The sequence below is a fragment of the Cryptomeria japonica genome, chromosome 1 (genome assembly GCF_030272615.1).
Source record: "Cryptomeria japonica chromosome 1, Sugi_1.0, whole genome shotgun sequence".
Classification (NCBI taxonomy): domain Eukaryota; kingdom Viridiplantae; phylum Streptophyta; class Pinopsida; order Cupressales; family Cupressaceae; genus Cryptomeria; species Cryptomeria japonica.
Window position 1 is genome coordinate 441188698 of NC_081405.1, and position 12478 is coordinate 441201175.

A 12478-nucleotide genomic window follows, 5' to 3' on the forward strand; every position below is an offset into this window, starting at 1 on the left:
AAGAGAGGTAACCCTTCACAAATATGCTTTCATATTTATTTTTCTTCTGCAGTAATAAATCTGAATTATATATATCATTTATATCTTGCACACACATTCTCCGCACAATTCTTATTTCTTTTTATATCTTCTATAGAAGAAATGCCTCCCTTATGAAGGAGCTTGTCCTTCCAAATGGACATGACACTTCATTAACCTTAATCACAACTTCTAATTTTCCTTTATTAATAAAGCTTAGCCTTCACAACAAATCACACCCTTTTTGGTTTGTTTAAAAACAAAACATGCTTCTCTAATAATCTCAAGCGCTTCACTTACATAATAACTTAACTCTCCTTAGCAAATTGTATTCGCTGACTAAGCTGCCACGTTTTGCGACTGCTGACTTTTCATTGCTTAATCGTTGCTTATAATAAAAGACAAACAACCTTTAATGAGATCGCACCCTTTGTAAAAAGGATTAATAGCTGGCTTTACTATCGCTGCTTTTCACTTTTGTCTTATTCTTATTTTGTCCTATATAGTTTTGTCTTATGCTGTCTTTGTCTTATGTGGTGCACAGACTTTTTTGATTTCTGCCTTAGTCTTTAATTTCTACCTTTTAATACTCATCGATGCCATGTAGCCTTTACAATTAATTGCTGCCACACTTAATCTCAGTCTTTAATAATAATTGCTGTTTTATCGTCTTTTTTATTGCTGTCTTTACTTATCTTTACCACTGTTATTTTAGACTTTGATCATTTCGTCATCTTCTTAACATTTGGATTAGTCTTCCTTATCATTTGTTAATCAAACAAATCTGTTCTTTTAATTCTCTTCTTTTCCTATCAACTGTCTTAAGTATGCTCGGCTAAATATGTATGACCACAATGAAACATTGGTTTAATGTCCAGTATGCATATTACAAAGTCAGCCAGCAAACTGCATGTTCGGTCAGCCTTTAATAATAGTGTGTTTGTTTTGCAAACTATGTCTTTAATCATAATACCTCAAACAAACTAGTTACCTTCATAAACATAAGTGTTGTAGTAACTTGAATGCCCACTTACTTTGAAAGTCATCAAACTACACTATCACATGTGGCCGATGTGTGAAGAGTGTCTCCATGAATTCATTAATAGCTGATACTTTCTTCATCAAGCCTATGTATTGGCAAACTTAGCTACAAGGGTCTTTACAGTTTTGCTTATTTATGCTTGAAGCAAGGTTTGCCAAAACCGAGTTGAGGGGGCATGTTGCCATCTGGTGGAAGGAGGTGCAATTAGACAGAGACCGGAGAGGGAAGGAGCAAATCACAAAATAGGAGAGGATGGTGGTAAAACTGAAGGGTCAATTCATACCCATGGATTATGAGTTAGAACTGCTAAAGAAGCTTCAAACTTACGACAAAGGGAGAAGACGGTAAAGGAGCACACCGAGGAGTTCCACAAGATGGTCATCAAGACTAGACACATTGAAACCAGAAGGGAGAAGGTGGCACAATACATTAACAGTATCAGAACCAACATTCAAGAGGAATTAAGCCTGCTCCAAATGACTACCATGGAAGACGCCTACCAATTTGCACTAAAGGTACAAGAAGCTAGCTAGGAGAGACTAAGCAGATGCCAGGAAGCAGAAACTGGAGAGTTCTAGAAGGCTGGACACAGTGCACTAAGAGGAGGCCTTACACTGAGCAAATCAGAGGAAGGAGCCCTTACGAGAGAGGAAAGAAGACCCAGGGAGGACTCATATTACAACCAGAAAGAAAGGGATGACTATTGTTGTGATATTGGATACCGAAGGAACAACAGAAGATTTGATCGAGGATCACTCCAAGGAACCTGTTTTAAGAGTGGGGAAGTTGAGCATCGTGCCTTTGAATGCCACCAAGTGCGTGCAAGGAAGCCTAGAGATTTTGGAGCCAGAAATGCCTATGCTAAAGAGGAACAAGATAGATCATCCAAGTCAACAAGGCATTTGGTAAAGAAAGAATCATTGGTTGTGAGGAGATCCCTATTGCAGACAGAAATCAACGATGAATCGACGCAAAGGAGGAACCTATTCTGAACAAGATGCAAGTCAAGAGGCAAGTGTTGTAAGGTCATGTTCAACAATGGCAGTACTGACAATTTGGTCTAAAAAGAGATGGTCCAAAAGCTAAACCTAAAGAGGATGAAACTCCCAAACCCATACCTAATTGCTTGGATTCAAGACAATCACAAAATTTTGGTAAGTGAGCAATGCCTTGTCAATATTCACATTGGTTCCTATAGAAACAAAGTGTTGTGTGATATCATGCCAATTGATGCCTGCCATTTGTTGTTGGGGAGACTTTGGCAATATGATAGAAGAGCCATACATGATCAAGGAAGAATACTTACACTGTGACTATGAATGGAAAGAAGTACACTATGATTCCTCTAGAGGTAAAACAGAAGAAAGTGGTGTGTGGTACTGTGAGGATCTATTTGGTGGATGGGAGGAAGTTCCTAGACTGATTTAAGCATAAGAACACCTGTTTTGCACTCATTCTTACGAAATGTGGCAACAAAGATGCCGAAAGCACCGACAAAGAAGGAATGGAGATACCACAAAAGCAGGTCGCAGAATTGCTCGAAGAATACCAAGATATTGTATCAGAAAATGTTTCGGAGGGTTTGCCACCAATCCAAAGTATTAGCCATGGCATAGACCTTATACCAGGGGCAAGTTTGCCTAACAAAGTGACACACTGGATGACACCAGCGAAGAATGCAAAGCTGAGTAGACAAGTTCATGAATTGTTGGAGCAAGGACTGATCCGGGAGAGTCAGCCCATGCGCAGTACCTGTTGTCTTAACGCCAAAGAAAGATGGGGAATGGAGAATGTGAACCAACTCAAAAGCCATCAACAAGATCACAATTAAGTACCAGTTTCCTTTGCCAAGGATGGATGACATAATGACTGTCTAAGTGGTGCAAGGTATTTCACCAAGATTGACCTCAAGAGCAAATATCATCAAATCAGAATCCGGGAGGGTGATGAATGGAAGACTGCATTTAAAACCAGTGAAGGGTTATATGAGTGGTTGGTCATGCCTTTTGGACTCACTAACGCACCAAGTACATTCATGCGGTTGATGAATGAAGTGTTCAAGGAGTTCCTAGGTAAGTTTCTCATTGTTTATCTAGATGACATTTTGATTATCAACGAGACAAGAGAAGAACATGTCCGGCACATTGGACAAGTATTCTAGCAGTTAAAGGAAGAGAAGTTGATCAACATCAAGAAGTGCAATTTCATGAAGATAGAACTGGTTTATTTGGGGTTTGTTATCTCTGCAGAGGGGTTGAAAATGGATCTAGAGAAGGTGAGATCAATTGTGGAATGGCCTACACCAATAGACATTGGGGAGGTAAGATCTTTTCATGGTTCAGCGAGTTTTTAACAGAAGTTCATTAAGAATTTTAGCACCATCTGCACACCAATGACAAAGACAATCAAGGGAGACCACGAAGAGTTCAAGTGGACGTTTGGAGCACAAAGGAGTTTTGAATTACTAAAGAAAAAGGTGATGGATAAACCGGTACTAGCCTTACCAGATTTCAACAAAGTCTTTTAGTTGGATTGTGATGCCAGTGGTATTGCTATAGGAGCGGTCCTGAGCTAGGAAGGAAGGCCAATTGCTTATTTCAATGAGAAGTTGAATAATGCCCAAAGAAGGTATTCAGTGTATGATCAATAGTTCTAAGCCATAATTCAAGCATTGAAGAAATGGAGACATTATCTGCTACTGAAGGAATTTGTATTGTATAGTGACCATCAAGCCCTCCAGTACCTGAACAATAATGGAAAGTTGAACCAGAGGCATATGTGGTGGGTTGAGTTCATGCAAAGCTACACATTTGTCCTAAAACACCAAAGTGGGAAGTCAAACCGAGTTGCGGGTGCACTAAGAAAAAGAAGAAACATGATGATGCAAATGAGGGTGACGGTAATGGGATTTGATGAACTAAAACATTTGTATGAAGTTGATCCTAACTTTGCATAGGCACTAGTGATGATTGATAGAAGCAAGTGGCTAAAGTACTTCATCCAAGACGGCATGTTGTTCAAGGGAAATCAGTTGTGTACCCCTAGAAGCTCAATGCGGGTCCGCGGGAGAACCTAATCAAGGAGAAACATTCCAGAGGGTTGGCAAGGCATTTTGGTACTAACAAAACTATAGCCTTGGTAAGTGAGAATTTCTTTTGGCCTCAAATCTACAAAGATGTTCAAAAGTATGTTCAAGAGTGCAAGACTTGTTAGGTGGCTAAGGGAGCTAGTCAGAATACCAAGTTATATCAACCTCTTTCAATTCCAAAAAGGCCTTGGGAGGGTATCAGTATGGATTTTGTGTTAGGGTTGTTGAGGATTCAAAGAGGACATGACTCCATATTTGCAATAGAGGACTGAATCTCCAAGATGGCAAATTTCATTCCTTGCAAGAAGACTCATGATGCAGTGCACATTGTTGACTTGTTCTTCTAGGAAGCGGTGAGACTACACGAGGTGCCAAAGAGCATTGTTTCAAACCAGGATACCAAATTCACCAAATACTTTTGGAGGATACTATGGAAGAAGATGCGGACAGACTTGAAGTCCAGCTCCACTTTTCACCCACAGACCGATGGAGAGACAGAGGCAGTAAATAGAAGCTTGGGGAACTTGCTTAGATGTCTAGTGGGGGACAAAACCAGGAATTGGGATATGATCTTACCACAAGCAATATTTGCATACAAATTAATAAACCGGAGTACCAGAAAGACACCATTTGAAATCATTACCGAAATGCATTCTAAAGGAGTATCCAAACTCAGAGACATCAGCTCAGAAGATAAGAGTGTGGAGGCTGAGGAGTTTGCAGAACATATGGAAGTCAAGTAATATATGGAGGCCATGAATAATAGGTATAAGGAACAGGTGGATACCAAGAGGAGACCGAAGGAGTTTGTGGTTGGAGATGAAGTCATGGTGCATCTCTGGAAGGAGAGATTTTTGGTAGGCACATATAACAAACTAAAGATGAGGAAGTTTGGGCCTTACAAGATCATTCAGAAGTTTAATTTCAGGAATGCTTATGAAGTAGAGTTACTGAAATGCATTGACATCTCGTTGATCTTCAATAATGCAGATTTCTACCAATTTCATGGAAAACTAACCAAGGAGGATGACACAGAGGCATCATTTCAGGACCAACTACCGCAATTGCCACCAGAGTAGATAGAACACATTCTAGACAGCTAGACTAGACACAACACCCCGAAACAAGGAATATAAGGAATATCTGGCCAGGTGGAGGGGTAAGCCAGTAGAAAATGCAGCATGGATCTCAGAGACCAAACTTGAGCAATTTGGATCACATCCGAAACCTACAACATGTGAGGCACACTTTTCAAATAACCCTGGGAGTTTGATGCAGGAGCATCCTGAAAAACCAGAGACCAGTCCTAAAGGTGGAGGCATGCAAAACTTTCCCAAACCTTGCAGAGCCTACACAGCGTGCCACACTATGGATATGGGGCTAGACAACCTTAAGATGGGTCCACACCCATCCACATCTAGTTTTGGACCTGCTTCAAGCATTTGGTGCCAACGCACATGCTACACTAACAATTGGAGTTAAGACCCAAGGGAGGCCGACACAGATTGTATTTAGTATTTGGATATGATATATAAACACATTGAGAATCTTTGGAGATGGGCATTGATAGTTAGGGAGTAGTTGTTAGGGTAAGGTAGAACCAGAAGACTTCTGTTTTAGTATTTTCTCTGTAATAAGCCCATGGCAGCCTGTGCGCCAACATGTGGGACCAACGGGCCAAATGTATTTGACATGTAAGGGCCTACGAGCATGTAAGCATTCTGTTATACTCAATAAAGTTCATATTTCTATTCCACAATCTTTTTTTGTTGTGTTTTTGTGCATGGTTGGGCTGCAAGGCTGGACAGTCCATTTCGGACCCTCCATCCTTGACTGCATCAGTTGGAAATGGACTAATCATGGTGAGATCTTTAGGTTTCTTGGAATCCCTATTGTTTTCAACCTTCTTCTCTTTGGCAATTTGTTCTTACTCATGTTGAAATAAATTGCATTTTTATTAGGCAAACCTCTCCCCTACTAGGAAATTCCAAGTTTCTTCCAAGGTACCTGCATCCACCCACGTTTATTACTCTTCTTATTAGACTCCTTGTACGGCTTCCTACCAAAAACTTGAAAATCTATTAAAGGATCTCTTATAAGCTTCATTTGAATGGAGATAAGGCTCTCACAAAGTCACTTGGGACTTTTGTTGTCTTCCTTGTGACTCTAGAGGGTTTGGTCTTATTGATAACCATCATCAAGGGTTGGCTCTATGTATTAAATAAATTAGCAAAGCACTTCAGGAAAATGAGGCCTAGAAAGTCTTGCTACAATATTGCATTTCTTCTAGGGTGTCTCATGATAAATAGGCTTGGAAAGGGCTGGGTTTTCAATCCATTCTCATTATGCGGAAGCATGTACAAAATTTGGGGCACTCTTGTTGCCAAAAGCGTACAAAAAGCTTCTGAAACTATTTAACCATGGTCAATCTAAAATGGAAATGGATTCTCAAAATGGGATTTCTACCAACCAACACTCTCTTTGGTATTATCTTGTAATCACTTGCTAAAATCAACCTTTAGCATAGGTCCCATGGATTGATGCTCTTAATTTTTTTCATAGAGGGATTAATCAATTTTAGACTTCTTTTCTAGATCCAACAAAAATTGGCTATCTTGCCCTAAAGCCAATGTGACATACAAGTGTTCCAATCAAGATTTTAAGTCTTTTCATACCATTGTTAAGTTGGTTCCTCTATAAATGCTTCACGAGATTGAGGTTAGACCAATTTTTAGATCTCTTTTCTAGATCCATCAAAAAGGCCTAAAGCCAAGGTGACATACAAGCTTTCCAGTCAAGATTTTAAGTCTTTTCATACTAATATTGAGTCAAGGATTCAATCCATCTTAGACCTCTTCTAGATCCACCAGAAATTAGCTATATTGGCCTAAAGCCAAGGTGACATACAAGCTTTCCAATAAAGATTTTAAGTCTTTTCATACCATTGTCATGTCAGTTCCTCTAGAAATGCTTCACAAGATTGAAGTTAGATGCAGTAGACCGTAGCAAAAAGATTGAAAATACTATCTCAATACCCCTTTCTGTATTTACAAGTCTTGCAAAGGCTACTTGTGGCTATCTTCACATCTACCTATGGTTCAAAAACTCAATCATAGATGAGGTTTGCAATGTAATGTCCCCATTTGGGATTGTCTTAATTTAGCCCTGACACATCAATTTTTAAATAAAGTGAGAATTGTAATCAATAATTATAATTTTATCAGAACTGAATACATTTCATTATAATATTTACTTTAATTTTTTTAAGAATACTTTAGAAGATAGAACTTATCTTGGTAATTTTCACTGATTTGTATATTTCAGTTATATGCCTTAATGTTATAAATCATGACTGCATTACTTTAAAGCGTCCATGAAATAATATTGGAGGCGATGTATAGAATTGGCCTCTGTATATGCACCGATGTCCCTTCTGTGTTGGCAGTTCAATTTTGTATTACCTTCCATATACTTGGCAAGTCACCCGACATGATATGTTATGGAGTTTGTATTGTACTCTCTGATTGTAATCTTCCCCCCTGTAACATATCACCCCATAAATACCTTATATGTTTGAAGGGTCGTATTGCTTGGATACCAAAGAGACATGTCTCAAAAGCAGATCATATCCCTTCATTATGCTAATGATTATTTATCATCTCGTAATTGCTTTCTTAGTGAATAATATAATTCTCTTAATTTGCCGCTGATTATTTCATGCCAGCACATAGGCTAATCGTTATTAATTTGCCTCTTTAATCTAATCGATTCCCTGTATACCATGCTTATGAGTCTTCTCTTAACCGATATTCTTGAGTCTCCCATAACAGATCGCTGCTTACGATTATTAACGAACCTTTGAAATCGCTACACCATAATTTCATTCAATCGATGCATTTTGAGTAAATATCAATCTTTGTACAAGTCGCTGCTCCTTTATCTGGATCCTTCACTTATCGCTAATTAAGAGAATCGTGGTTCCTTAAAGAATGTTGACCAGTGTTCCTGTTGAGACATGGACCAGCTAGGACTCGAACCTAGGACCTTCCATACGCTGCTGGAGTGCTCTACCACTGAGCTACTGGCCCCTCTTGGACCAGTCCATTGTCGGTCCGGGTGTGGCTTATTCCAACACCAACACCCCCCCTTAAGCCACACCTCTCGTGTGCTTGGGGCTCCTAGCCTGGACCTGGCTCTGATACCATGTTGAGACATGGACCAGCTAGGACTCAAACCTAGGACCTTCCATATGCTGCTGGAGTGCTCTACCACTGAGCTACTGGCCCCTCTTGGACCAGTCCATCGTCAGTCCGGGTGTGGCTTATTCCAACACCAACAGTTCCCCCGTTAGTCTCATTTCTATTTGAATCGCTGGAATTCTATGCTCATGAACGTCTCCGTAGTCTCCATGCTTGACTATCGATCTGTATTGATTATTCTTGGCAATGATCCTTTCCATCCATCGCCTTGGCATACATTGTAATTCCTATTACTTATATTACCCGTGTTGGTAGGCAACTATCATATGTAAGTCGACCTGCTCAAGATCATACGTATACTTTCTTGTTGGGTCTTTCTTCATATTGATTGTTGATATGGATCTTCTCATTCAATCTGATCTTCTTATCAGTGTTCCAGTCTTTACTTATCACTTTTCTTACATATGTCTTGTCTAATCTGATTACTCATTAATTGCCTGCAATGGAAATGTTTACATATGTATGATCCTTTAATATGCTTTGCAATTTTGTCTCTCCAGAGACTTCACAAAATTGAGCTCTTCTAGACTGATAGGATGGGAACATTACATGCAATCCACAACCATAGTTTGACAAAAGAAGGTTTCATGTAGTCAGGTCAGCCATTTGAAATCTAAGCTTGCTCATTTTGCTTGGTGTATTCTTTACCAAGGTCTCCCCATTGGTTCTCAAATTAATCCAGCTAAGTGTTGTTTATCCCCTTGTTATTTTTGTGGTCATCTAGAAACGCTCAAACACTCTTCTCAGCTTGCCTGTGGGCTCAAGCCACTTCAATTTGGATACATGGTTTCTTCAAGCCTTTTAGACTCGAGATCTTTTTTTTGCAAGTGATTCTTTAGGGTGATCGACCACAAATACTAGCTAGATTCACCAAAATTTGGCATGCTTTTAGAGCAGAGATTCAGTTCAATTTTTGGAAAGATAAAAACTCGGCTATTTTTTTTAGAGCTTTTGTTGACTCGCATTTTTCTTTCTTTACTAAGTTTGTGATTTGCTCTAATGTTCTTTCGCAAATTTTTGTTCAAGATAATAATGTTGCCCTAGAAGTTGCAAATTTGCAAAGTCTTATTAAGCATTGGGCTAATGCTCCTACTATTGCACATATGCCACCTTCACCTTCTCATGTAAGGGCATATCTCCTCCCAATGTGACCACAATTGCAATGTTGGACCAGGCATAATTATCATGGCTTGCATGGCTCTCCTCAACACAACGGATGTGGATGACCCTAGCAGATACACATGCTTTTTGTTACTTCTCAGCCACATGACAAGAGTGCCTCAAAAATTGCCCAAACAATGGCAAGGTCCTTCAATTGAATTAGGCTCTCTCTTGTTAGAAATGGCACACAACCTAATGAGGAACAAAATGAAGAAAGAGCCAATTCTTGTCAGACTCCCAGACCCTGTAATAATGATCCACCACCTTCTCCCATCAGATTTATAGCTCTTGCTGCTTAGCAATTTGACTACAGTGATGTTATTTGCTTTATATTATTTAAGGCTTCATCTGATCTTCGCTTTTAAGATATGATTCTATTCTATCCATTGTTTTTAAATTAGTGTAATATATGTTGGATATATGCTTCAACATAACTGTTAGGTGTGTGAATTCTGATTATTAATCTCCAGTTTGCTCTCAAATAGCTCTAGTTAGTTGACAATAATATCCAATTAACTGTCAATCAATTATAGTTCGCTGGCAATAGTTTGAGCTTGTTGTCAAGTGAATAAGCATAATTATAGGAATGTGATTGGGTCTGTTACATGGATAAATGTGTATTGTTGTTGATGAATGAAATGTAAGTTCTCTGTTTTTCAAAATTTATTTTGGCATCAGAGCTAATAGACCCAACAATCTTCCTATAATTATGCAAACTCAAACTATTGTCAGTGAATTATAATTGATTGAATATTACTAAAGCTATTCAAGAGCAAACTAAAGATTAATAACTAAAACTCACACACCTAATAGTTATGTTGGAGCAAATATTCCAACACCCACTCTTAACACTACAACATTAAACTGAATAACAACATAAGGTAATACATCATGTAGGAGCCATTCTTTGAAAAACAATTATCAGAATAGTAAGCCTTCTTCAAGTTGCTCCAAAATATACCTTGTTATAATCGAAGTTCTCGTCATTGAACACCATTTGCACATTGTCCCATCACCCTCATAAAGGTATGATATTGAACTTCCAAATTTCAGATCCCCCTATGAACTATTGGATATCTATCTTGAGTTGTAGTTTGATCCCGACAGGTCTTAGTCGCTTGACTTCGTCTTCATTAGTTAAGTCTCCCCTAAGAAGGATACTTAACAAACTCAGTACTTCAGTCAAGCCTACCTCTACGTTCTTTGTTTTTCCTGACTATCCTTCCTCTGTAGTTCGGGCTTTCTTCCCCTGCGCCTTTTGGGGCTCCGGGGGAAAGCCCTCCTCAGAGTAAGTAGAGTCAGGAAAAAAGAACTACTCCTGCCCTCGGTCTATCAGGTCAGGGTCTCATAACCCCAATGAAGCATAGTTTCTTTGATCCACAATAATCTCAAACTATTGAACATCTATCTATCCTATGTTGCATCCCTCTTGTATTCAAAGTGTTGGCCTCTTCAAAATAGGACAAAGTGATTTTTTTCAGGCCTCATCACAAACAGAAGTCTATGCATTGATCATTACTATTAATAATATATCTATCTTCTGTAATAATATATAAAAAAATTGAAAACAATGACTTGAAATTGGGGAGTTGAAAACAAAAAAAACATATCACATAACGTTGGGAAAAGACGAGCCACATGGATGTTGTGAGCGATTGCATAAAATAAGACAGCATTGTTGTAAATAAAGAAGATACGCACCAATAAGGTAAGCATGGAATCAGAGGGCTGGAAGCTGTTGGGGCCTTCCTCCCAAAGGTATCCATCCTTCTCCACTGTGATGATATTGCCGCCCACACGGTCAGTGGCCTCTGTAACCAGCAATTGCTTGACGAGAGAAGAGTGTTTAGAGGTAAGGGCGTGAGCAGTGGTGAGTCCAGAAATGCCGCCGCCCACCACCACGCAGTCGTACATAGCATTTTCGTTTCCTTCCTTCGGGGGCGATGGGGCCATGGTCGCTTCCTTCGCCACCACTCGCAGAGGCCCCTTCCTTGTGCCTCGTCGACTTTGCCTGCATGCATTGGCGCCACTGCTCCTTTGAGAAGGGAAATGCACCTTTTTAAGTGGATAATTCGGAAAACTTGCAGCTCTGCACATAACTTCCATGGCTCCACTGCGAGTAATAATTTACTGCAATCTACTATCAATTACTTAAGTTCCGCAGTCGTAACTTTCTCAGCCACAAAATCTCTCCATCAAGGACAAATATTTGTCTATTTCTTCCAACTAAAATCCCTTTCTATCACAAATAAAATTTAACCCACGAATCACAGAGCTTAAATTATCAATTCCTCTATCAAATTTAAAATCAAAGATGTAGCCTAGTAAGTGAATAAAAATGGAGAAGTATACATAGCAAGTTCAATGATAATCTGTTGGCTAATAGAATGATAATCTGCTGGCTAATGCAATGATAATCTGTTGGCCAAGTTCACAACCCACATGGTCCAAATAATAAACAATTAACTGTAACTAATCCAATTTTAACAGAGGTGTTGAGTCAACTTATTAGAGGCCGTGGCCTTTCATTTCATTTTTGCTAGCCAGTTATCATGTTTCTGTTTATTGTTTCTTTAAAATTAATTAATCTTTTGTTCATTTATTGACATAATTACTTGTATTAAATCAAATCATTTATGTCCATTCTATAGATATATGGATTTTTTTACATGATTCAGATTATCTTTTATAACTTTATATTTAATTTTTATATCTAAACTCTCTTTTTTTTTTATGCATCATTCTTTCATTAAAATTGGCCTTGGAACTTAAAATCAATTCATTGTCACCCAACATAGTAAACTTTTAGTTATCTTTGCTAATTATAGATTTTATATTTTATCTTATCAATAATTTTTCAAAAAGCTTTGTATGAATCTTTTGATTGCATTTTGTAAAAAAATATTCTTG

At 38.7% G+C, this 12478-nt stretch overlaps 1 protein-coding gene across 1 annotated transcript in view; it reads right to left on the reverse strand.

The window, feature by feature from the left end:
- The window catches only part of LOC131064760 (protoporphyrinogen oxidase 1, chloroplastic), a 110209-nt gene extending 98230 nt beyond the window's left edge, over positions 1 to 11979 (reverse strand). The window contains exon 1 of the mRNA XM_057999031.2: positions 11270 to 11979. Coding sequence (XP_057855014.2) covers positions 11270 to 11674 — 405 coding nt within the window. The 5' untranslated portion in view covers positions 11675 to 11979. The remainder of the gene's footprint in view (positions 1 to 11269) is intronic.
- Positions 11980 to 12478: the final 499 nt, after the last annotated feature.